We start from the raw sequence: 24,263 nt of genomic DNA on the forward strand, positions 1-24,263 counted from the left end.
AACAACCTGGCTTTCCCTTTGCCCCCCACAATGGCACAGCATCTCTTTCTGGCAGGAGAATCACTAAGCCACCACTGAARGGATTTTCAAAAATCACACAGCCCAACATAGTGGGACTGGAGCACCAGGACTGAAGGCTCCAAGACAAGCTCAGGCCTCCTGGTGACATCAGAAAACAGCCAGAGATCTTCTCAACCAAAGCACTTTGTCATCAGATGCAAAGCCAGAAAATTGTGTTTGATCAAATATTTTGTAAATATGTAACAGCTCTGATAAACAAGAATTCTTCAATATTCTCAAAATCAAAAAAATTTCTCCCCACTGCCCTCTAAGTCCCAGGAAAGCTGTTTAAACACAGGAACAGGCAAAGCCTACAAATCATTCACAGTTTTCCAGTAATAACCTTCAAACTCCCACAAATTTCCGCTTCAAGTTTCTGCACAGTTCTTCACAGTCTGGCGCCTTTTTTTTTTCTGAACTAAGAACTTTAAGGCAATTAAGAGCCATTACCTGAACATCTTATGACAAAAAGTTAATATTTTGCTACCATAAGATTAACATTGGTGTACTTGTCGTAATTTCTGGGCAGCCACCTGAAAAATTTTCTTCTATCAGCTGAGGATCCATCCATTTCTGGAATATTTTATAAATCACAGGAAAACTACTTATCTTTGATGACCCAATAAAGCTAATATGATGGTACAGCACACCACACAATGAAGTTTTGAATAGATAAATCCCATCATCTTTTCAGCATGCACAACAAAAGAAAAAACAAACGGGAAGTTCTGAAATATCCCCACTCCTTTCAGACACTGGCTGACAGACCAGCAGAATTTCAACTCCAATAGGCATGAATTAGTTTCCAGGCAGAGAAGCAGAGAGAAAAGGAGAGGGGATTTAAAGAATTTCTCATGGGCTTTTGTCAAAGGGTTTTTTTCTGCTTGGTCTACAGAGCGAGGGCTCAGCTGTGATTTCAGGCTCTTTTTTTCTTTTTTTTTTGTATTAACCATAACTTCACAGTTGGCCACATAAAAACATGGTCAATTTTTGTACATTTCTCACTGTGTTTTGTCTAATCAACCCCCAATGTCTATTACCTTTTCAGATGAACGGAGCAGAAGCCAGTTAAATCGTAACTTAAAAAAGAACCCTATTAAAATATTATCTTAAGTGGCTGAATTTTCAGCAYTTGCATTACAGCTCTTACCATTCACACACTTAATTTCATTTTGCTTCCACCTCTCTTCCAGTCATGCCAACACAATATGCAAAGTGTCCTCCTTAGTCAGAGAGGATGTTGGCAGAATGGGGAATTTGTGGCTGCATCTGCTGATTTATCTGTGCAGCACTGGAAGTGCCTCTGCTCTTACATTGGAACATCCCCTGCACTATATCCAGACAATCTATCTCCCAGAAAGCATTCCAGTTCAGGTGGAGCATTTTATGGAATAATGAGATGAGAAAATTAAGATAAAGAATAAACTCATTAATGCTTGCAGAACCAAAACCCACAAAGCCTCTGCTGCAGAGACATGTTGAGGTTTCCACGCTCCTCGCCAGCTCACTCTGCAGCATCACTATGGGATACAGGCAGCACAGCCATGGCAACAGCTTCCAAAGAACAAACTCTAAGGAGCTATGCAAGTCTCCAACCAATACTGGGTTTTACATCTGTAATTTAGAGTTTCTACCTTTTTGCAGGCTTACACGCAGTACGTGCAGCATACTGAAACAGCCCTGAGCAGTTTAGCAGGGATTGGCATCCCCTGTGCTCCACTTGCCCCCGAGCCCACAGTGTGGCTGCCCAGCAGATCCCTTAGTTCAGCTCTTCTGGGAGCAGCTGATGCAGCAGAAACTCTTGCACCCGCTCCCTTTGGCTCCCCTCCCTGCAAAACACTAAATATGTCCTTCCCACACAGCGCTGAGCTCCACTGGCCCGCAGCCCATGCGCACTAAATTGTCTTTCTGATTCAATTAATCCAGCAGAATTCCACGAGCCCATTGCCCCCACTTCATCCCATGGGACCCTAGGATTCCTTGTTCCACCAAGACCCAAAGAGTACCATCTTCTTTCAATGAAGCTTGCAGCACAAGGCACTTGCTGAGAGGGTCTGYTTCAGACTCCAAAACACTTCTCAGGAAAAGCAGCAACACATTGCAAGGCTTGAGGATTTCCAGTTCATCAGTGGCAGGTCAAGAAGGAGCACCTCTTCTAATGCTATGGTAYTGTTTCTTCTTTATTCTTAATTAAAACCTTAGAAAGATTTATATCTAACCCTCTGAAATTCTTTTTCCTCTTACTGCAAAATTGCAGAAGCTTTCTTACAGTATCATCTGTTTTAAGGATAACACATTTCAGACATTTATGTCTAGAACAGAAAGAAATGTCCTTAGTAAGAGAAAACACTGGGTAGTTGGTGTGTTGAGGAGGACAGTCCCTATCTTACCACTGAAATAATTATTTTTCCAGTGGTTTTACAAAGCAGTATGGCCAACAAGAGCCAAGGAAAGTACACACCTCTTGTGGAACCACACAGTGGTCCAGCTGAAAGCCATAGTGTGACCTGATTTCCCAATATTTACCACAATCTCCTGAAATATCAGTTTAGGAACTTTAGTCAAATAGACAAGGCCAAAAAAACATATTCTCCTTTCTTTTATCATATTGGAGAAGAGCAAGAGAAACTCTGGCTGGTAGAGCCTTTTGAAAGGCTCAAAATGTGCCTTTCACAAGGCACAAAATGTGCTGGTCAACCTAGTGAAAACATGTACCAAACAGGGAGCCCGTGAAAGAAATGCAGATTCTATCAGCATCTACCACCAGATGATATAAAAGTAATTCTGCCTAATAAATAAGTCTCATTTTGACCCTCCTCACAATAAATCAAAGCAGCTCGTTTTGGTTTGATCTGCTCTTAAATTATGGAAACTTCTGGTAAAAAACCTCAAAACTCAAAAAAAGCTCAGGTATGAAGTAGAAAATAAAATTAAAGGGTAGAAGGGAAAAGTAAGAGATTAAACAATTACATTAAGTTAATGTGACTGCTTTGTTTAAAAATTGCTTTAAGATGTCCTGAAATACTATTGGTTTGGTTTTGATTTTTTTGCACTCAGCAATCAAGGACTTATGCCCCATGGCTTTTGCAGCTGTAAAACTGGCAGCACCAGAGGGATCAATTCTCGTTAGCAGCTATTTACTGATACAGAATGAGTGAAAAAGTTTTATGCTTTAATATTTATTTTCTTTTTGTGATCCTTCTTTTACTCAGATAACTGCCTCAAATTCTGCCTTTTTGTTTTATGTGTGTGCACACATGAACCACTTTCTACATGTATAATTTATTCATGCTCTCACAAGGGCTTTTGAAACAGGCCTAGACACAGTATTGTGCTATACCAGTTGTAATTTAAGAGTATCAATTATGTTTTTATTAAGAAATCATGTAATTGATGAGTATCTCAAGTGACTGCTGACACTATTAGAATGGCAGCCCTGCAGCCTCCTGCAATCAAAACTGTGCCATGCAAACCCAGCACTCCTAGTTAGCATTGCYTACTCAATAACCCAAGTTAAAGTATAATTAAATTCCTTGTTTCCTGGTCAAAAAACCCGCCACACTCAAGAAATTTCCTATTCACTTTTTGGCTAAGTTTTCCTACAGATTTTCCTGTGGAGTACAATTACTTCATTTCCCGAGGAGATGTCTCCTTGCTTTTAAAAATAGCTTCTTGTGTAATARTCCCTTTCTGATAGTTCAATTAAATTTATTTGTTACCAAAACTTGTTTTTAAAAATTCTCTGCTGTAGGACATACTCAGAAATTAAACAAGAACKAAGTGTCTTCCCACTTAGACTTCAGTGCAAAAAAAAAAATCTCACACTAAATTTGGTGTGGTCAGGCTTCCCTAATAATTCAATACTTATTCAAGTCTTAATTCGAGACTTATGCTTCCTATGTGCTGCTTGGGCTTGCTACTAAGAAGGAAAAAATATACAAAAGCCCTGTCCTGCCACTTTAACTCAGATTTATTCTGTCTGCTTCTTCATTATTAGGACAAAGGCGGTAGAAGCAATTTTTACAGAGACACAAGCTAAACTAGAAAACTGCAATTATAAATAAAATACAGTTAAGTATAAGTGAAGAAATTAAAAAGCAGAGCTTTTCAATTATAACTCCCAAACTAGTTTACAAAAACAAATGAGACAAATGAGAGTTTTAAAAAAAGGAAACGCAGTTAAGCGTCRTGCCCAGATCTGCGTTGCTCACCAGGAACGGAAAGAAACAGAAACCAAACCTACCTGACATTCAAATCCTTCTTTCCTCAGTCRCTTGCCAGGCCCTCAAAAAGCACAGTACGCAGTTTTTAGGGCCTTACATGAAATTGGATKGTTTCCCTGCATTTGTGACAAGTTGCCTGCATAACCTTCAGTCCAACAACACTTGCCTTGATCTGAAGTGACTGCCCATACCCAGCCCAGTGAGGCATTTTGCATATGCTCATTAATGGCTTTTGTTGTGCCTTTCCCTCYGAAAACATCTTAAACAACTAACTGTGAATGCCAAAGAGATAATAGATAATTAGTCAAGATGTAATTTGGAGACTAAATGAGCTAACTGAAAGAAAAAATGGATTGTATATTAGATATGCCCCACTAATGAGTATTTTGATCTTCATTAACTAAAAGATGTTGACATTAAATAATGTTTGACACAGGGATCTTCCAAAAGCGTACACTTTGGGTGACAATTTCCGAGAAAACACAGAAGCAGGGCTGCATCCAAAGCAGCACTGCACCCCGTCTTCAAGCAGCTTGGGTAGCACTTTGGAGCTTTGGCACCTGCTGAGCAAAGCTTCACCGCTTAATTCTCCCTAGCACAGACACAGAGGGGAGCAGCCAGGAGGAACCTCAGCCACAGAGATGCCACAAACAGGCACTGCTCAGGGTTCAATAAAAAAGAGGCATTTTTTCACAAAGTATTATCTCAGGGAATGGATAAATACTTACAGGGCTCAGCCTGTGTCCRTTCACAGCTCTGCCTTTCAGTAACACCACTGGAGTTTGTGAGCACGTTTTACAGCTTAATCCCTGTCAAAGAACTGAGAGCAGAGTGTTCTCTAGGTGAGCTGGTGTAACATCCAGGTTTACAGGACACTGCACGGCAATTTTGTGCATCTCCAGACTAAAGTTACAGCAGCCACTACATTGCTTCCAGCAGTCATTTCTAGGTCATTATAACCAAATTCTAACTTCTTTTTTATTTCCTGTTTCTTGCAGAAAGGAAACCTCTAAGSCCTACCTCTGTACCATTAACTATTGTCCTCTACAAGACCTGSAAAGCATGAAGGCTGTAGCTCTCTTCATTTATCTTGTAGGACCAGCTCTTGCTATTCCAGTAAGTCCTCACCAAGCTATTATTACCAGGCACCTAATTTCCCAATTTAAGGATATTCTGTGTTGTCCCATTAACCTATACAAGATTTTTATGGACATGCAYGTATTCATATATCTGTCTTTTTCAGACCCATCCTGTAAACCACAAGCTCAGAACTCACAGACAGAAAACTCCAGAAAAGGTATTCTTCTTGTTCTTTAAACAATCAGAAGTAACTGACATTATTCATCTTGAATACAAAAACATGTTAGCACATACATACTGGCTGGCAAATTGATTTATGTTAAAAATCTTCAGGCCATCTCACCCCAACAATCAGTGCAAACTGTCTCATGCCTTGCATATTAAACAATTGTAAACAGGAAAATGTCTGAAGTTCAAAATAGAAGTTTCACTTATTGACAAAATTATCTTAAATGAATCCCCACATATTGCCACCACCATATTTGTACAAGCAATAAGCTCCAGTGACAGTCAAAATTGTGGTTGCCACAGCTTCAGGACAGGAGGGGGACAAAATGCTCAATTTATCACAGCAAGGGATCACATGCAGTCTCAAACAGGTAATAATTTTAGCCACCATACATTTCATTATTCACAGGGCAGAGCATTAGACACAGCTTGTGCTGGCAGAGCACTCTGTGTGTGAGGAGCCAGATGCCCTGGTGACAATGAGACAGAGGATTTCATCAGCCCTCCCTATGCCATGTATGTGTGCTAATGGCAGAGCCCACAGTTTTCCATTCATGGCTGACCCAAATTAAAATTCCTTYTTATTGCACTGTTCTGGTGAGCCTTTGTGGCTCAGACACAATGGATCTTGGCTGCAAGCCACTGGATGTTTCAGAACTACTAAATTCAGATCATGCTCTRTACTAAGAAATTCAAAATCACAACTCTTATGCTAACCTTTTTTTTTTTTTTAATTATAAATTGTATTCCACTCTGTATGGCTTTCCACATAAATTTCATATCAATCCAGATGGTGCTCTGCACTATGAAAAACAAAAAATTAACTTTTCCTAATGAAGCATCCAGCAGATAAAATGGTACAAACATTAATTTGTACAAGATACTTGCATTAAAATAAAAAACTGTAATAGCCAATGAATCATGAGTTCCAAGTGTGTGCATCATCTATCAAAGGCAGTTTGCTCCCTACAGTGACTGCAATTTGCCCAAGTTCCCTCAAGACCACTGAGTTCTAAGAGCTGGTTTTGTACAGATGTACCAAGGTATAACAGAAAGCAGCATCTGGAAGCCACATCCAGGTACATTTCTGCAGGACAAGTGCAGGACAAGGCTTCCTGCCAAGGCATGAGCCAAATCTTTCTCAAACTGCTGCTTCAGACACTGGCACCCACAACAGACAATMTTTTTGGCCTTGTGTTTTCTGAATCTATAGAATTTTGGAAAAGTTCCACAGTGAGTTTCTGTTAGATTTGAGCAAACATACAATCTTCCCCTGAAAAGGTTAGAATTGGAACTGATAGAGTGAATTTATTTCCCAATACTATTCCCACATCAGCAAGGACAAGAGGCAAAAGACAAAATTGTAAAACATTAAGGTACCACTCTGACATTAAGAAATACAATATAGCTGATGTACAAGAGCCAAATTAATGTTTCTAATCCTACCTTTAAAAAAAAAATTGTATAAGTATTTGTGAGTGGAGTGTTTGTTACTAAGCAGCCATGAGACTGCCCAAACTAAAGGAAAAGCTATTCCAACAACTTGGATGATGAGAAGGACTATTCTTCCCAAATTAAACTCCCTGAAAGCTTTAAGAAAAAATCAGCATCAGGTGCTATGCTGCTGTAAGCAATAAGCAACCCTGGACATCCATAAGTGTTGTTCAGAAGCACACACAGCAGCACAAAAGCAATTGCTGCAGCAAGACATGACAGTTATTTTAGTCCCTGCTTTCTTCTCAAGCATTTTCCACTGAAGATGCTTGTTCTGCTGTTGGCTTCACAGCATTAAAAAAAAAAAAAAAAAAAAAAAAAAAAAAAAGCCACTCAAACACATATTGTTGATCTTATAATAAAGAAATTGCCACCACACACAAGAGGTCCTGGTGAATTCAGCCAGGAAGCAATGGTGTATCAGACCCGAAGGAGATGAATACAGGGATTATGAAATCAATGCAGGGCWCTCCTCAGGAATAACTGTCATGACACCTTGTGAAAGGTGCCCTCTCTTCCCCTGCTCCTCTTTTCCCAGGTCCTTAACTTTTCCCTTATCTGTTAAATTTCGCATGTCCCYTCTCTGATGTAAGTGATAATTACTGCAGTCTACAAGTGCCAGGAGTTATGACTAAAATACTAATTAAGCATTTTGAGATTTCACAAGACACCCATATGCATCTGTCTCTGAACAGAGTTGCACAGACCTCTTCAGAAACTCCAGCAATAAGAGAAGGGACAAACAGATTTGCTGAGAAATAGAAGTGACATCAGCAGTGAATTTCGTGCTCTGGGCTAGTTTAAGAGGAGCACATACAAAGTAAACAAATAAAGCCAGTGTCACGCTTTGCAATACAAGGCAAAAATAACACTGCATCAGCTTCAAATAAATCCTATGATTTATTAATCTACTTGTTATTTTTTTAAAAGAGTGAATATATCCATCCTGAAGCCTCAAAGGAAGAGAACACAGGATATGTAGATAAGGGTGATTTGCTGCCCAGTCACAGAAACTTAAAACCAGAGGTATCAGTACCARGCACTGAATACAGGGATGAGCCTCAGACCATCAGGAAACAAGGAAGAACTGGCAGTGAGCATCAAGTGAAAAACGGCCTGAAAAGCATCGATTTCCTTGCACTGCACAATAAACTAGGTTTGGCTTCTGATAACCAGGACAGTGACTCTGGGAGCAGCGGCAGAGGACAGTCCAGCTCCGAGCATGAGCAGCTCAGGAAGCGTGAGAAACATGGGAACACGGCAAACCGACACCTTCCAGGCCACCCAGAACACCCAGCGGGCACTTTCAGCCATGATCGTGAGCATAACATGTGGAAATACAACAAAAATGCTGTTGGCCTGTCTGAAAAAAACAGTGAAAGCRATGAAGAGGAAAGTATGGAAGAAGAGGATGAGGAATGGGGTGAAGAAACTGATTACAGAGACAAAAAGCACAAAGSCCACCGGAAACGTCAAGGTGACCGATACAAAAGACAGCAGCATGAGAGCAGCATGCAATTGGATGAACTCCTGAGAGATTCCCTGAGAGATTCCAGCCAACCAACCCGGAAAACCAAGAGACATGGAGAGAAATTTGACCTAGAAGGAGAAGAGAGTGAGAACAGCCAGAAGAAGACCTATAAGGAAGAAATCCCCTCCTCCCAAAAATCCCATAATGAATACCAGGATGGCAAACAGCAAAGTCAAGAGAGACAAGATGATATTCAAGTGAACTATGAGAGTGATCATGACACAGTGGTGAAAATACAAGATGGGGAAGACAGCAATGATGATGATGATGGTCAYGACAGTGGTGACATTGATGGTGAAGAGTATCTCAGCAATACCTGGAAAGAAGCAGCCTTTGAGGAAGAGGAAAGAATCCAGAGTAATGACCAGGAGAGCACCAGTACTGAGCATGAAGGGGAAGGAACCACTGAAGGTGGCACTGAAGCTCATGGAGAGACTGAGGATTACCAAATTGTCAAGATTAAAGACCTTGCTCACTCTGAAGATGATTATGATAATGAACCACCTAATTCTGAAAACAAGCAACAACTGAAAATGAGCAGCTCTGCTCAGAGMATTAATCCAATGGAAAGTGAAGATAAGGTAAATTATCTTTAAAATMACATTGGGACACTACAAAAAGGCGGAGAGGGACCAGTTCCAAATTTTAATTCCTGCTGATTGAAATGGCATGTTGAAAAAAAAACAGGTGTAATAACTTATTAATATGCAGAAGTCTCATCTCCTCTTTTACTCACTATCCCTCTGGTTCATGCTGTGTCACTGCACACAGAACATTTAGGTGAATTGGGCCAGAAAGGAAGAGAGCACCATTCACACAAGAGCTCCAGCCCCAAGGGGATGTGCAATGAAACACACAAACAATACAGATACACAGACACAAAACCTGAAACCCAGTCTCAAGCTTGCTGGGACAGCCTGTTCACTTCTTCCTCACAGAGATTTTAAACACTACTACATAAAAATCTACAGCTTGGAAGGCAGGACTAGAGTCCACAGAATAATTATAAGAAACTCAGGCCTTACTGAGTTCCCATTTCTCTCCCTCTACACCTCCTACTCTATTTTTTTCCCCAAATAACAAGAGCATGTTAATAGTACCAGAGGCTTTATGCTCTTCTMACACATTTTGCATAGCAACCTCTCTGCTGCAAGCAAAGCAAACTGTGTCTCAGTCAGCTCTATATTTGGTCCTGAAAAAATTGTGCCCAAGTATTATTTTTTTTCTTCCCAAGATTTACCACAGCTTTCTGCTTATGCCTCTGTGACTGTACAGGTCAAGACTACAGGCAGTTCCCATGGTGAGATGGAAAGTGCCAGCAACAGGAATGAGAAGGTTCTCCTTGGTAAGCCCCATGGAAAGCTGTCACATAACTCCCAACTCTGAAGCTGGGGAATCTGCTGSTCTGCATTTCCTTTCTGCCTTTTGCAGCACAGGATTTCATGTGACTGAGCTGTGCTTGTGCCTAATCCAGTGCTCACAGCCAATCCCTTCCATACGCCCTTAGATTTAGTAATTTGTTTGTGAAAAACATTTCTAGGCAGTGCACGAATTTTTGTGTCAGTTACAGAGAAATTGGAATTACCTKGCACTGAGAGCCCTCAGTCTCAGAACAGTAGTTTGAATTCAAGTAGMAGTGGGACAAATGCCAGTGCTTGATTCAGCAAAGACAGATGGGAAATGGTTCACCAAAGGAAGCTGGAAGTGAATGTCAGTCCTTACAGAAGAAACAGCTTTTTTTTTTCTGAGAAAATTATTTGCCCATCCAATTCAAACATGGGACTGCTAGAAGTTTCACAAAAATCCTCATTTAAAGTTTGGCTTGGTTWATTCAACACAAGATCCAGCTTCATTTTAACAAATTTTAAAATGCGTTTGAACTTCTTGGAGAATATTGGGCTGTATTTTKCTTGGGCTGTTGTTAGTATCTGACMAACACTTGGCTTYATCCCATCACCTCTAATAGTCCCTCTTTCCTGCTAGGATTGCCAARCCCATGTCGGAACTTCCACTGCAAAAGAGGCAAAGTCTGTCATGCAGACAAACAAGGGAAACCCTTCTGCATTTGCCAAGATCCTGCTGCATGCCCTCCCACCAAAGACTAYGAGCATGTGAGTATTTCACCCAGTGCACAGGACTGGGAAAAGCCACCCAAAGTGTTTACAAGGTAACACATTGCCATGCTGTTACTTAGAATGATTTACCCTGAAAAGTTTCCGAGTGAGTTTGAGTGATTCCAGTAAAGGCAAAAGTAAAAAGCACCAAAACTCACTGACTGTGGCTTGAGAGCTGTATGAGCCCATGAAACTACACAGCACCCGGCTTGCTTCACTCTGTCTCTCAGGGATTGTWGCTTTTCCCTGTCACTAAAACTTCTATTTATCCATTTGGTGTTTTASAGCACATGCTGAGTACTGGCACGTAAAATAATGAAATAATTTAGTTATTGAAAATTACTATAATGATGAAATAATCCCACAGCATCTCAGAGACTGTATTACAGCAACAAAAATAAACYCAAGTATTGCAAAACTGGGCGTGCAAGCACAGATAACTAATCCTCACGTGGGCATAYGACAACTATTACTTTCAATGCTTCTGGTCACATGTACTCCCTGTGGGTGTTCACCACATGCTAATGATGCTTTTATTACTGTAATGCCTCCATGAGTGACAAGGATTTTTCTCAACACAGTGGGGTGGGGTGGGGTGGTTTTGCTTTTCCCTCCTCCTCTAGGTTTGTGGTACAGATAACAAAACCTATGAAGGCACATGTCAGCTCTTTGGCACCAAATGTCAACTGGAAGGGACRAAAATGGGACGCCAGCTGCACCTAGACTACATGGGCTCCTGCAAATGTAAGGCTTATTTTTCTGTGAAAAATTCACGTAGATATAAAAAAACAGTTGCTTTAACTCATCAGCAAGCCCTAGATTACCTTTACTCCTGTAAACTGCCACTTGTGCATCAATTATCTGCCAATTAAGGCCTTTAAAACCTAAACATGTTTAAAAGTATCTGAAACCAAGACATCTCTCWTGTGCTTACACCAATTTGTTTTTGACCTTATCTTTCCCCTGCACTGTCTTTCATGTTCCTGTTGCTATAGTTTCTGAAGGTTTTTGTAAATCCTTCACCAGAAAAAAAAGTGTTTGCAGACAGTTAATAAATGAAAATGTCCATCTCAAACCCCCACGGAAAAAAACCACCAAAAAACTGAACCCAAAAACATCAAACGACCAAACTAAGATGCCAAATGTGTAAGTCAGGATCTAAAAGCCAGAACTGATTTCCAACCTGTTCAACAGGTAGGAGGAAAGTGCATTCCCAGCCAGAATATTCCTGTGCTGTCGAAAGCTCTGCTTTCATGCAACTGACTGATAACAGCTTCACTACACAACTATGCTCAGAAGCTGCACAGATATGCAAGGGTTGTGGCTTGCACAACTGGTTAAGCATGTACACCAAAAATTGTAGGTTTATAATTGAACACATTAGATGCATTCACAGTTTTATGTATTAACAGCTCCATCAGTTTTAACTGGAAGTTTGATAGTGAGAGTCAAATCTAACTGGGCTCAAAAATGCTTGRATGGGGATTTAACAGATGATTGGTTAACAAAAGCTTTCCTCTTTGGCRCAGACATCCCCCCCTGTACTGATTATGAAGTGGATCAGTTTCCCCTCCGGATGCGAGACTGGCTTAAGAACATCCTTGTTCAATATTATGAACGTGACCTSAACACTTCTGGAATTCTAACTGAAAAGCAAAGGAATAAGGTCAGCAATCTTTTTCAGATAAGACCATGCAGGTACACTGACCTGACCAGAACATCTCATACTAAATGGTATAAATTAGATGACTTCTGAGATGGCTTAATTCACACCAAAACATGAGTTGCTTTGCCTCAGGACAGAAGATTTAATAAAACTGGTTTAATTTCTTACCAAGCTGAGGCTACTGCCCCCTTAGCCGAGCCTGACAATTAAACCACAACAATTTCACTTCCTTTCTAGTTAYTGCCAAAGTTGACATTGACAGCAACAAAAATCTCCTGGACTACCTGAGGCAAGCTTTACATGCTGTGTATGGTCACAAACACTAAAACCCATCTCCCTAATGGTATTTTATTATCTAGTTACATTTCTCTCAAGCACTGTCTTTCCGGATACTTCTTTTCAGGACAGATCTTTGTCCCTGAACAAAAAATAACAATTTCTGTGTCRTGTTCAGGTCAAAAAGATCTACCAGAATGACAAACGCCTTGTGGCTGGTGACCACCCGGTCGAGCTGCTCCTGCAYGACTTTGAGAAAAACTACCACATGTATGTGTATCCTGTGCACTGGCAGTTTCACCAGCTTGATCAGCACCCTGTTGATAGGTAAAAAAACATTTGTGGGTCCAGTTCTGATTTGCTGTTTTACTTTTCTAAACTGCTCAAAGGATTCTCTGCATATAGAATCAATCCCTCAGCTGTTAGAAGCCAGTATTCCCCTCTTCCTAAACACAGAACCTTTTCTCTCGTTTTCCTGATCATGTCCGAGGTCAGAACCTGTTATCCTCTTGCCTTGCATGATCATGTATTACACTGCAAGGTCTACAGTGTCTTAATGCCTACTAATGCTCTCCATCAGAAAGAAATCCCATTACTGAAGCCAAGAGCAACAGGATAAGCACAAAGGACAGAACCCTGGCAACAATAATCCACTTGTGAGGCATTTGTAGTTTTCAACACCACAGAGGTCTCCCAGTTTAAGAAGCAAGATAAAGTCACAGTTCAGAGGAAGCCTACAGCTTCTGAGAACATGACTTGATTTCAAGGTTTTGATCATACCACCTGGTAAAGGGATCCATATTTCCAACTTCAGACCYTCAGTACCTCAGGACACTCATGATGTCCTAGAACATTACCAAGCACTTTCACAAGCTTGATCTCTTGAGGACTAATGTCACAACTGATGAATTGTGAGCAATTTGCTACTTGCAATACCTGTAATTATTACACATGCGGTATTTGTTCTAGGAAAAAAGAYGTTATCAAACAAACTGCAGCAAAAGCATTTTAGTTTATCACATATTAGACATGTTCATAATGACCCAGGACAGAGCCACTACAGAAGCATCACAACAGAAGCCACTGGGGCATCTCTGGAAAAGCCACTGTGGTAGTTTTCCAGTGTCTTGGATCATCTTTGATAATCCTGTTGATTTATTAAGGAAATACAGCTCTCCGTACCTGTTCTTTCTTTCAGATTATTAACACACTCKGAGCTCGCACCTTTGAGAGCCTCCCTGGTTCCCATGGAACACTGCATAACCCGTTTCTTCCAAGAGTGTGATGGAGACCAGGACAAACTCATTGCTTTGAAGGAATGGTGCCACTGCTTTGGGATTAAGGAAGGTAAACTTAAAAGAACAAGCAGACGTGCCTGACAGAATGTTCCTACCAAAAACATTGCTCAAACCTCAATGTAAGGCAAAAAAAAATTATAAGCAGCAGCTCGTGGCTACTGTGCTGAGAGGAAAACAGAACAAGACCACAGAAGATGAATGAGGTTAACAACACAACACAGGTTAATCCCGAAGAGTTATGTGACAGAAGGCATTTGGCCAAACAAGCAGACTGAAGAAACATGTCCAAAATCCTATTAGCAGGTCTGTAATTTTAAGTGGAGGCTGATTCTGGTCAGAGGTCAGACACACAGAGCCTTTGGTCTTCCCAGAATTTTTCCAGCTCTTCTGATGACAATTTATCAGTCATGAAACACATATGGAAGAAAGCTGCAAGAAGTTATCTTAATACACATGTATTTCTGCCAGTGATTGCTCATTTATAGCATCAGTCAYTTTATTTATAATGATACAGCACAAAAATGTCTCTTTGGCATAAAATGTTAATAATGTTTTTTTCTTCTTTGTTGCAGAAGACGTAAATGCAAATCTCCTTTTCTGAGCCTGGCTGAACAGACTCCCAGTACTGCACTAAAAATAGTGAATCCTGCTTCTTTCTGTAATTAACCACCTCACAGCTTTCAAGAAAAAGGTGGAATAAGGTTCACAAGAATTCTTATCAAATAACACAAACGTAGAAGATTTTTACATTCATTAGCAGCAGAAAAATTTAACTACTTCAATTGGTTCATAGCTAAACAACCAACATTTTCCCCCATGTGTATCCATGATCTCTCTGAACCAATAAATACTAATAACCTAATGACTAAGCTGTTCACAAAGCTCTTCAGTAGAATTATAGAATGTAGATTTTACCCCACACCGAAGTGRAACTTGTTTCCTTTATTTACTGTATTGTCAGCTTAACATAGMAGTCTCAAATAAATTAGAAATCTACTTAGATATGYGGGTTTTGTCAGAACTTTGTCAAARARAATTCWGTTTCTTTCGCTATTTCCCATCTTTTCCTTGTCTCAAGAGAGGCAAAATTTAAGCATAAAAAACCAGGACAGGATGAGATTATTTCTGAATCCCCAAAACATTGTGATTTTAAGGCAAGCACTTCACTGAAAACATTCCAGGCATGCTCTGCTCTACGAAAAAGCCCCAAATGCTATTATTTCTACAAAGGATGAGCAGCAAACACCTTTCACCTGAACCACATTGCCTCTCCAATGAAAAGATGGGATTCAGAAATGCTGTTTTGGTGGCTTAAATAGAGGGAGTCCCTCTCCCCTTGCTCATTTGCTCTTGAACCGAGGGCTGATAACTCCAGTCCAACACTAGCCTGATGCCCTGGGACACAACTAATTAAACTGTGACTAATTTCAACACAAGAACTTCTTGCACAAACCASAGATTACTTCCCAGCAAAACCAGTTTCACTGCCAGTTTTTTCTCCTAAGCCTGACTTTGTTGCTCACTTCATGTTCTGTAACATCACACAGCAGTGTGTAAATAAATCAACCTGGATTGCATGTACAGAAGCATATTCTCTCTGCTAATTCCATTTGGAAAAGATCTTTTCTCTGGGAATTCAAATGCTTCCAGGGAAAAAGTAATTTTGACAGCACTTTTCCTGCCTGGCTACAGCCTATTGCTTTTTTGCTCTTTCAGCAGCCACAACTCAGCCACCTTAAMATAATCAAATATAGTTCACATGAGGATAACTCACAAGGATTGACTTAATCTCCACTGAGACAATGCTCACCACTGCTCTGCTCAAACCCACTACYAGGAAATGATACAAGGAATAATTTATCAGGGCAAATAGTCCAAGTTCTGCAGGGCAGATGATGACCTTGGCCAAGATGATTACAGCTGAGGATATATGAAGTACACAATGTATTAAGGAGCAGATAAAAATGCCATCTGATGAGCTCTTGATGTCAGTGGCCTCAGACCTCAGTAGGCCAACATGAYGCCAACTTCTTCCAAACTGAATCCTACAAGATCTTCCCCAGACACGTGTACCCAAACCTACTTACTTACTAGTAAAATAATCATTAAATAGAAGGATCAAGCAAGCACCATAACCAAAAACTTATTTTCAGGAGCTCTTTCAAGAGTTTTTTTTGTTAAACCCCCACATACTTTGGTGMCAGAAAGCACAGCTCAAACTGCAAGCACACTGCCAGCACACAGCTGGCCTCAAAAAGTAGGGACTTTAATTCTCAAGTTCCCATTTCTTCAGGATAAAGAAAGTATTTACACTGCCTCTCAGGTAGCAGGTTCAGTACTCTCAGTATTRTCACCTCCACAACCACTACAGTCAGACAATCTATACTGAAGAAACACACAAGAAATATTCCTTTTTTATAACACATTTCCATTGCCAAGCTTATCAATCCTCCAAGCATTAGCAGGGGTTGTTATTAAAAAAAAAAACAACAAAAAAACCCCAGTCTTTTTATCAGCTGAGAAGTAAACTAATCAACCCAAAATGTCTGAGGGCATGACTCACGACATCTTGTGGTTTTTTGAGGCAAACAAGAATACTAAAAATTGTTCATACAGACTACTGAACCACCTCCCCTGACCCGGTAAGAAGGGTCTGTTCCAGTGGGTCATGCTTTCAAAACCCAACTGCACTGCTGGGGGCCTGCTCYACATAATCTATCACATCACAGAAGAAATCAGATGGGCAGGAAGAGGTGAGAAAGGATTGAAAGAAAAATTAATACYTCCTGGCATTACTTTTTCCTTTGAAAGGTACGTATTAATTGCTCTGCAAGATTCCCAGGGTTTCCTGCATTACTCTTTCAGGGAAAATTAGCTAATCAGGAGCAGGGGTAGGGTTGAAAAGGAGCAAGCCCTARAACCATTCATCAGCTAAGAGGATGTGGATAAAGTCCTAACAGCACATGAGTGTGTCACAGTACTGCTACACAAGGCAATTCCAGATCACAACATTTATCACCACCTTATTTCAACACATGGATCAAAATTCCTGAAGTCCTCAGATCTCAACATCAGCTCCTAGCTGTTAATGTCACAACTCCTGATACCAGTACATAATTAATAGAAATTACATTGATTGAAAACACAGGGAGAGATGTCAGTAACTCTTGTGCAGCTCCTGATAGCAACATAAGTGCCATAGAAATCCCAAATCAGCCTCCTGACTGCAAGTTACTCACATCACCTAAAGGATAAAAAAACAGCATGATTTACAAGATTATACTTTAAGGCTGCTCTTTCCACTGATTCTGCTCATGGTATAATCTCCCAAAACATCTGTACCCCCATAAGCAGTGGGAAGAGAGGAACATCAAAATTCAGCTCCTCAAATCAGTCACTAAGTCTCATCCTCCAACAGTTTTCTTTTTATACAGAGGCTCTGTCACACATTCAGATGWGAATACCATCCATACTGTAAACCAAAAAGTAATTAAATGTGAAAACTAATCTCTCAAGATAGAAAATCACTGCAAAGACATGTTAAATGAAATGACTCAGAAAACCAATTTCACTTTATTATGTAGCAAGTGTCTCATTCCTTAGGGATTCAAAGTCCTGACAAGGAATCAGTGCAAAAATACAGAGCTGAGGTGAACAGCCTGTGAGCTACCTCCAGACAGAATCCCAGTRCTGCCATGCAGATCTGCAGACATTATGAAACAGCAGCAAATGATGAAGCCAAGAAAGCAAAGCAAGAGCTCCACATTCTTCTCATTTCACACTAAGAAATCAAAAGAAACAATCTGAAGTCTCTGAAACAGCCTGTTTATCACTGTCCAGTATTTTTCCCAGCTGAATTTCACAGAATTTCCACTGAGGATGACAAGGACATCTGTTTCAAGGCTGATAAATGTATTCCCCTCTCAGTGTTTGTCAGTTCCAAGTTTCCATCACTTATGGCACTCAGATCCAGGATCCTCACTCCAGTGGGCTCCCAGTTTCTCAGTCACCAGCTTGATGAAGTAGCTGTGACTTGCATACAGCTTAAGCTTCTCACTGATGTCAACCCACTTCACCATTCCAGCATCATCACCTGCTTCCAGAGGCAAATTATCCATTGTCTCACCTGTTTACAAAACAAGAGTCAGGACAYGTTATTCAGTCTTTTCTTCCTGCTTTTTGCCTCTCACATCCTACCAGTTCTACCCTTCACAGGCAGCAACCTTCAACGGTATTTCAGGAGAAAAAGACTATTTTCTCACTTCTGATTCTGTGCCAGAAACATTTTTCATACTTGCACTACTCTAAAGCAAATCTAAGTGGAAAATCTGAATTAACTCCTTGTCACCACTCCTAGAGTATCAGCAGCAGCTTGGAAAGCCACTGGAGAGCTGACAACATGTGCTTACCACCCAAGTTTAGTCAATCYCTCTGCCTGGATTTTTGTTTGCTTGCATAACGTTTGACTGCTGCTTTTCTTATATACTATTCCACAGGACAAACTGAATTCTGAAACTTACATACACTTATGAAAAAAACCAAAATCATTCAAATTTTACTGAAGGCCCCAAGGTCAAAAATACTATTTAAGAAGGGATGCATAAAGGCTTCTAAATTGCTCTCTTTCTGAAGTTTTTACTGCTTCTAAAAAAGAATCTGAGGACTTTATAGACAACAACCAAGAAAATGCTTTTCTATTCTGTATTGGAAAGGCCAAAGAAACACTATGTCCACTACTTCTAGGGGCTGACAAATCTTGGACTAGTGGCATGAGAAACTTCACAACTGGAATCTACTACTCAAAATTCAGTGGAAATGTCACTACATTAAGTCTCTGGCTTGAACACATCAGAATCACCTGACTAGATTGATTTATTGTACAGGTGAAAAATAAGAGTCCAAGACAACACGACAATTTAAAAATCTATTCCAATATTTTGCACCTGACTTTCACACTCTCCTGATTTCATCGCCGTTCTCAGCTCAACAAGGGAGCCAATTTCAAACCAACATACATAGTAAAATGCAACTAAGAGCACACCTGGAGATATTTACCTGTTTCATCATGATAGTTCACAGCCTCTGTCTCCATCCAGGCATTATCAGTGTTACGAGGGTCATCCACATATCCTCTGTACACCTATAAAGCCCCAAACAAACCAGAACAAGCTCAGTGTCACAACAAACAAGGTGAAATCAGTCACACCTTTTTCTTTCCCTCTAACACATTTGCCTTTACAGTTTTCAACAGTCTCTTCCACTTCCTGCACCGCGAGAACATGAGTATCACAACTTATTTTCATTTCAGCTGCAATTTTTCARGTTCCATACAGCTGTGAGTTACATGCATAGCTCAAGAGGCTGCCACARGAGACACAGAGCTCACCACAAAATGTTCCTGGCTGAACAGCTTGTGGAGTTGCTTCTCCAGTTTTGCTTTCTCCTCAGGTGATTTCTGCAGAGAGTTCAAGGCCTCCTCCTCAAATTCTCGYTTCAGGGTAGCACTGATCTTCTCCCCTGGGTCCACCATCCCCTTAGAGAGAGGAAAACAAAAAAAAATTGACAATCCCTCAGATTCTACACATTTTAGCTCCTCTTAGTATATCACATCCACTTGCACCATACATGCGTCATATCTGCCTCATGGCCTCACCAGCAGGGAAATGTCAACTGCCTCTGGAGCTTTGCCCTTACCCCGGGAATGGCCCACTCCCCACAGTCTCTCCTCTTGATGGCTACGAACTGCAAGATGTTCTTGCCAGTAACTGGGTGAGCAACTTTATTGCCACTTCCATCTCTTTTCCATCTGCAGCAAAGGATAAACAAGAACATGTTTTACTGCTTCTTGACACAAGGGCCTGAGAGAAGGACAGCAAGGCACTGCCACCTGTGCACGGACAAACAAAGCAGAGAATGAACAGTCAAAGGGGACCAATGGATKCCATCTGGCAGGATCACAACCAAGGACAGAACACTGAGGGTTTTCCTCAGAAAAAGGGCAGAAAATGTCCAGGAGCCACAGTTCTGCAGCCAAGCTGGTAGTAGCAGCTCCTCTGAAAGCTCTCTGAGCTGCACTTGTGCCAGTCCATACTGAGAGGATGAGTATGTTTCTGCTGGAACAGAATRGTCACACAGGCTGCAGCAGCACCAGGACAAAGCCACAAACAGCCAGCATCGCCTTCAGTAAAGAATTAAGAAGTACCAACAGGCAAAGCAAAAAACTGTCCAAACGAAAAAAAAAACCAAAAAAACCCAAAAAACCAAAAAACAACAAATAAAAAAAAATAAAAACAACAACAAAAAACAAAAACAAAACAAAAATAATGCCAGCATTTCCTTTACTTTCAAAACAAAAAAAAAAAAAAAACAAACCCAAAAAAAAACAACAACAAAAAAAAAAAACCAAAAACAAAACCAAAACAAAACTAATGCCAGCATTTCCTTTACTTTCAAGAAAGCAACTCAGCAGCATTAACATCCCTCTGGAAAGGGGAAAAGGTAAAATACATCAGGATGCTTTTTCACAAYGGTTCTGCCTTCAGCAATGCATTTCATAGCTTGCACTTCTGTTAACCACACAACCTTTTCTGAATGCTTTGTGTAAAATGTTTAGCACATACATACACATTCTGCTGGGAAAAGCAAATTAAAACAAAGCATGAACTGAGCAAAAGAGGATCCTAACCCAACCTCCTCCTATCATATACTAAGTCAAGTTAGAGTTTCTTACATAACAAAAGCAGAATGGGCTTATGCATAGATAACACACAGAGAAAAGGGCAATGAAAAGTAATACCCTGTCCAGAGACCCAGAAAAAAAAGCAAAATGCATGGGTTTCTTCTCTACTGCAGGGTACTTTGCAGTCACCTGTCCCTTACCTGGTTACAACAGGATCTGCAGCATGGTTTGGTCCCCAGCGCCCCAACAATCCTCTGCCGGTGAGGCCAGTTCTTCCTGCTGGATTCCTGAAATAAATGCCATGGTACATGACTTTTATAGTCCTGAACAGGTTTAAATTAGAAATTAAGCCCAGCAATACCCAGCGCCTCTGATTTCTGAGAACCAGCTGAAATACAAAGGGAGTTTATTTTCTGCTATTTTCTATACCCTTAACATGATAATACATTAAACATATTTACTTCCCCACATTCAAAATATGCTCCAAGTATCCTAAAAAAAAAAAAAACAAACAAAAAAAAAACAAAAAACCAAATCAACATTAAATAACTAAAAAGGGAAGGATAGTAACACGCATTTGTTGTCATCATGTGCTTTAAATGGCAAGTGACACAGCAAGTTTTGCTCCTTCATCTACATAGATTCATCAAACAAGATTCCATTTTTCTCTCTTGGMTTTGTTCTAGCTGATACCATGCGTMAGAACTGACAGATCTGTAAGAGCACTGAAATGAATATGCAAACAAAAAAACTCCACTCACCGGGGTCTCCCGTTTTCAACCACATACAAGCCATTCAGACTCTTCCTCTCCACTTCTCCATCTCTTTCATTGAATTTGGGAGAAAARCCTTCATCACTGCATGGCAAAGAAGAATGCAACAGACATAAATGATAAAACACAAAAGCTTGTATGCCAGCCATCAGAGCAGTAACATCCCTTTGACCCATGAGCAGTTTTTTACCAGAACTGGAGATGCAGGACCTCCCTTTTCTATAGGAGGCTAAGAAGTCCTAACCTTTACTGATGACAGTCCCTCTCATTTAGTATTTAGTATTTAGTATTTAGTATTTAGTATTTAGTATTTAGTATTTAGTATTTAGTATTTAGTTCTCCAGACAAAAGTGCAGAATTAAAGTATTTAATATTGCATCTCTAAATTTTCGTTTAGACAAAGTATTTCAAAGGTATTTTTGTTAAGGTTAGAATCATAGAATCATTTTGGTTGGAAAAGATCCTTAAAATCATGCAGTTCAACCCAACCAAGCCCACTGCTAAACCATGTCCCCAAGTGCAACATCCACTTTTAAAYAATCCCAGGCATGGTGTCTCCACCACTTTCCTGGGCAGCCTGTTCCAGTATCTGACAAACATTTCAGTGAAAAAGTTTTTCCTAATATCCAATTACTGGATGCCTCCCCTGGCACAACGTGATGCCATTTCCTCTYGTCCTGTACCTTGTTACTTGAGGAAAAAGACTGMCACCCCCATTGTTACATAGTTAGAAAAAAACTAGGTCATTAATTCAACCTTTCACATTTCCTGACATGGAGCACTCAATTCAAGGACTACAATTATACTTTCTTTTCTCATGTTGCATTCAAACCACGAACGAGCAAACAAGTGTATAATTAAAATGTTCTCCAAACTCTTAAGGAAAATTCGGAGACTTTTATTTAGCTCACAACACAGAGAAACAGAGAAACAACAAACACTTGTACAGCATCAACAGGAATCCATTACTCCAATCTCAGTCCTCAGGCCAGTAAAATCATGTGTCAAAGACCTTCACAACAAACCCAAACAATTCAATTCTCTAACCACCACTTTTCTTAATCTTGATTTTCACACATCACTGCAGCACCACACATCTCTTAAGGTGATGATCTTGTTAACTTAGCTCATGTCTATTTCCTACTTCCATGTTCACAGGGAAAAAGGGCCACCATTTCCACCCACTTGATTTGGGGATCTGCCCAACTGGGTCCAGCCAAAACAGACTTTGCAGTGTACTCCACGGGATTATARTCTTCCCACTCAGTCAGCCAGCCCACTTTATCTTCAGGCACTTGGCTACGYTCAATGCGTGATCCTGGATATGGTGAGGTGAGAGCTTTGCTGTGGTGGAACTTCATATTATAACTGTTGAACATGTTCACAGGATGAAGACGGGACCAACAGTTTGMAGATAAATTACTAAAAAAACAAAAACAAAACAAAACAAAAAAAAAAGAATCTAATTCATTAGGCTTTAACCTGATATTTAATCCCAGATCTGCAAAGTACATTATAGCAAGCAGAACAGACCCAACTCTTTCACAGAATCTCAGAATTAATGAAGTTGGAAAAGACCTCTGAGATTATCTAGGCCAATCTATGACCAAACACSACCGTGTCACCTCGACCACCACACTGAGTGCCATATCCAGTCTTTTCTTAAACATCTCCAGGGATGGTGACTCCACCACCTCCCTGGGCAGCACATTCCAACGTCTGTTTACCTTTTCTATGAAAAAACTGCTCCTAACACTCAACTTACAAAACACTGCAAGTTCCCCCCCCAAAAAAAACATTTTAACAGAGACGTGGGAAAGGGCAATACCGCTTTTGTGCTTTTCAGCAATTAAATCACTTTAAAGGACAGTCCAGCCTGAGTTTCTGCCCCGCCCCTGGGGACACCCTGAGGGGCACCGGACACCCCGGCCAAACTCCCCCTGGGCGGGCAAGGGTGCACGGCAGCCCCGGGATCTCGGCCGAGCCATGAGGCGGCTGCTCCCGGCGGAACAGGCCAGGGCCGGCCGGCAGCGACACCGAGGCTGTTCCGCCACCGCCACAGCCCGCGGTACCTGTGGGCCGGGCGGCGCTGGGCAGCGCCCCGGGCGCTCAGCACGACGGAGAAGGAGAGCACGGCGATGGCCCGAGGCAGGGCTCCGGCCGGCAGCGGCATCGGCCCCGCCGCGACCGCACCGCGCTYGGGGGCGACCCCGCCTCCGCCTCAGCGCCGGGGCCGGGACGGGGGCACTGGGCCGGCGATGCCAGGCAGCCCGCTCCGGGATGCCGCTGCTTGATCCGGCTCCGAGACCCCGCTCCTTGGCRGCGCCGCCCGCCCCGCGCTGTACAACGCGGCCCCGCATTGGCGGCAGCGGCGCCAATGGCAGCGCCTGTGCCGGGCCTGGCTGAGGCGGAGCCCCGGCCCCGCGGTATCTCCGCCGTGCCGGGCCGGGCACTGACACCTCGGAAGGGGTTGGGAACACACCCGTGTGTTGGCCGCTGCTGGGCACGGCTCCCACAGCATCAGCGCTGTGTCCACGGCATTTCCAGCCCCATCAGCGGGCAARATCCTGGGAGGGGACACAGCTAGGCCAGGTGGCCCGAGCCGACCAAAGGGCTATTCCACGCCACATGACGTCAGATCAGATAAAAAAGCTAAGGAGAGGAAGAGCGTTTGTCTTCCGGAGCGACCGACGTGCGTGCGGTAACCCTGGTTCCCACAGGAAAGTAGAGAGGAAACTTTTTTTGTTTTTTCCTTTGAGTTTAACAAAYTGCCTTATCGCAACGTAAGAGCCACCATTTCCCACGTTATTTTCCGCCGCCTGTGCAGCGGGGAAGGTGGAG

General features: G+C 41.5%; 2 protein-coding genes across 3 annotated transcripts; one reads left to right on the forward strand and one right to left on the reverse strand.

Annotated features, from left to right (window-relative positions):
* The first annotated feature begins 2,038 nt into the window (after positions 1–2,038).
* On the forward strand, positions 2,039–14,051 carry LOC130575375 (SPARC-like protein 1). Its single transcript, XM_057369227.1, has 10 exons — positions 2,039–2,226; positions 5,282–5,399; positions 5,527–5,580; positions 8,016–9,197; positions 9,892–9,961; positions 10,600–10,727; positions 11,354–11,474; positions 12,260–12,396; positions 12,851–12,999; positions 13,871–14,051. The coding sequence occupies exons 2-10, from the start codon at positions 5,346–5,348 to the stop codon at positions 14,049–14,051; spliced, it is 2,076 nt and encodes a 691-aa protein (XP_057225210.1). The 5' UTR covers positions 2,039–2,226; positions 5,282–5,345.
* Positions 14,052–17,515: 3,464 nt separating this feature from the next.
* NUDT9 (nudix hydrolase 9) lies at positions 17,516–24,053 on the reverse strand. Of its 2 annotated transcripts, none has more exons than XM_057369212.1 (8): positions 23,905–24,053; positions 22,608–22,844; positions 21,411–21,506; positions 20,850–20,936; positions 19,665–19,776; positions 19,357–19,503; positions 19,026–19,110; positions 17,516–18,096 (listed from the first exon to the last, which is right to left on the reverse strand). In XM_057369212.1, the coding sequence occupies exons 2-8, from the start codon at positions 22,799–22,801 to the stop codon at positions 17,921–17,923; spliced, it is 897 nt and encodes a 298-aa protein (XP_057225195.1). In that variant the 5' UTR covers positions 22,802–22,844; positions 23,905–24,053; the 3' UTR covers positions 17,516–17,920. The 2 variants fall into 2 exon arrangements, with proteins under 2 accessions (XP_057225195.1, XP_057225194.1); XM_057369211.1 differs by lacking the exon at positions 23,905–24,053 and adding an exon at positions 23,495–23,783.
* Positions 24,054–24,263: the final 210 nt, after the last annotated feature.

The sequence above is a fragment of the Malurus melanocephalus genome, unplaced genomic scaffold, assembly GCF_030028575.1.
Source record: "Malurus melanocephalus ecotype Western Australia unplaced genomic scaffold, MMel_1.1 scaffold_105, whole genome shotgun sequence".
Classification (NCBI taxonomy): domain Eukaryota; kingdom Metazoa; phylum Chordata; class Aves; order Passeriformes; family Maluridae; genus Malurus; species Malurus melanocephalus.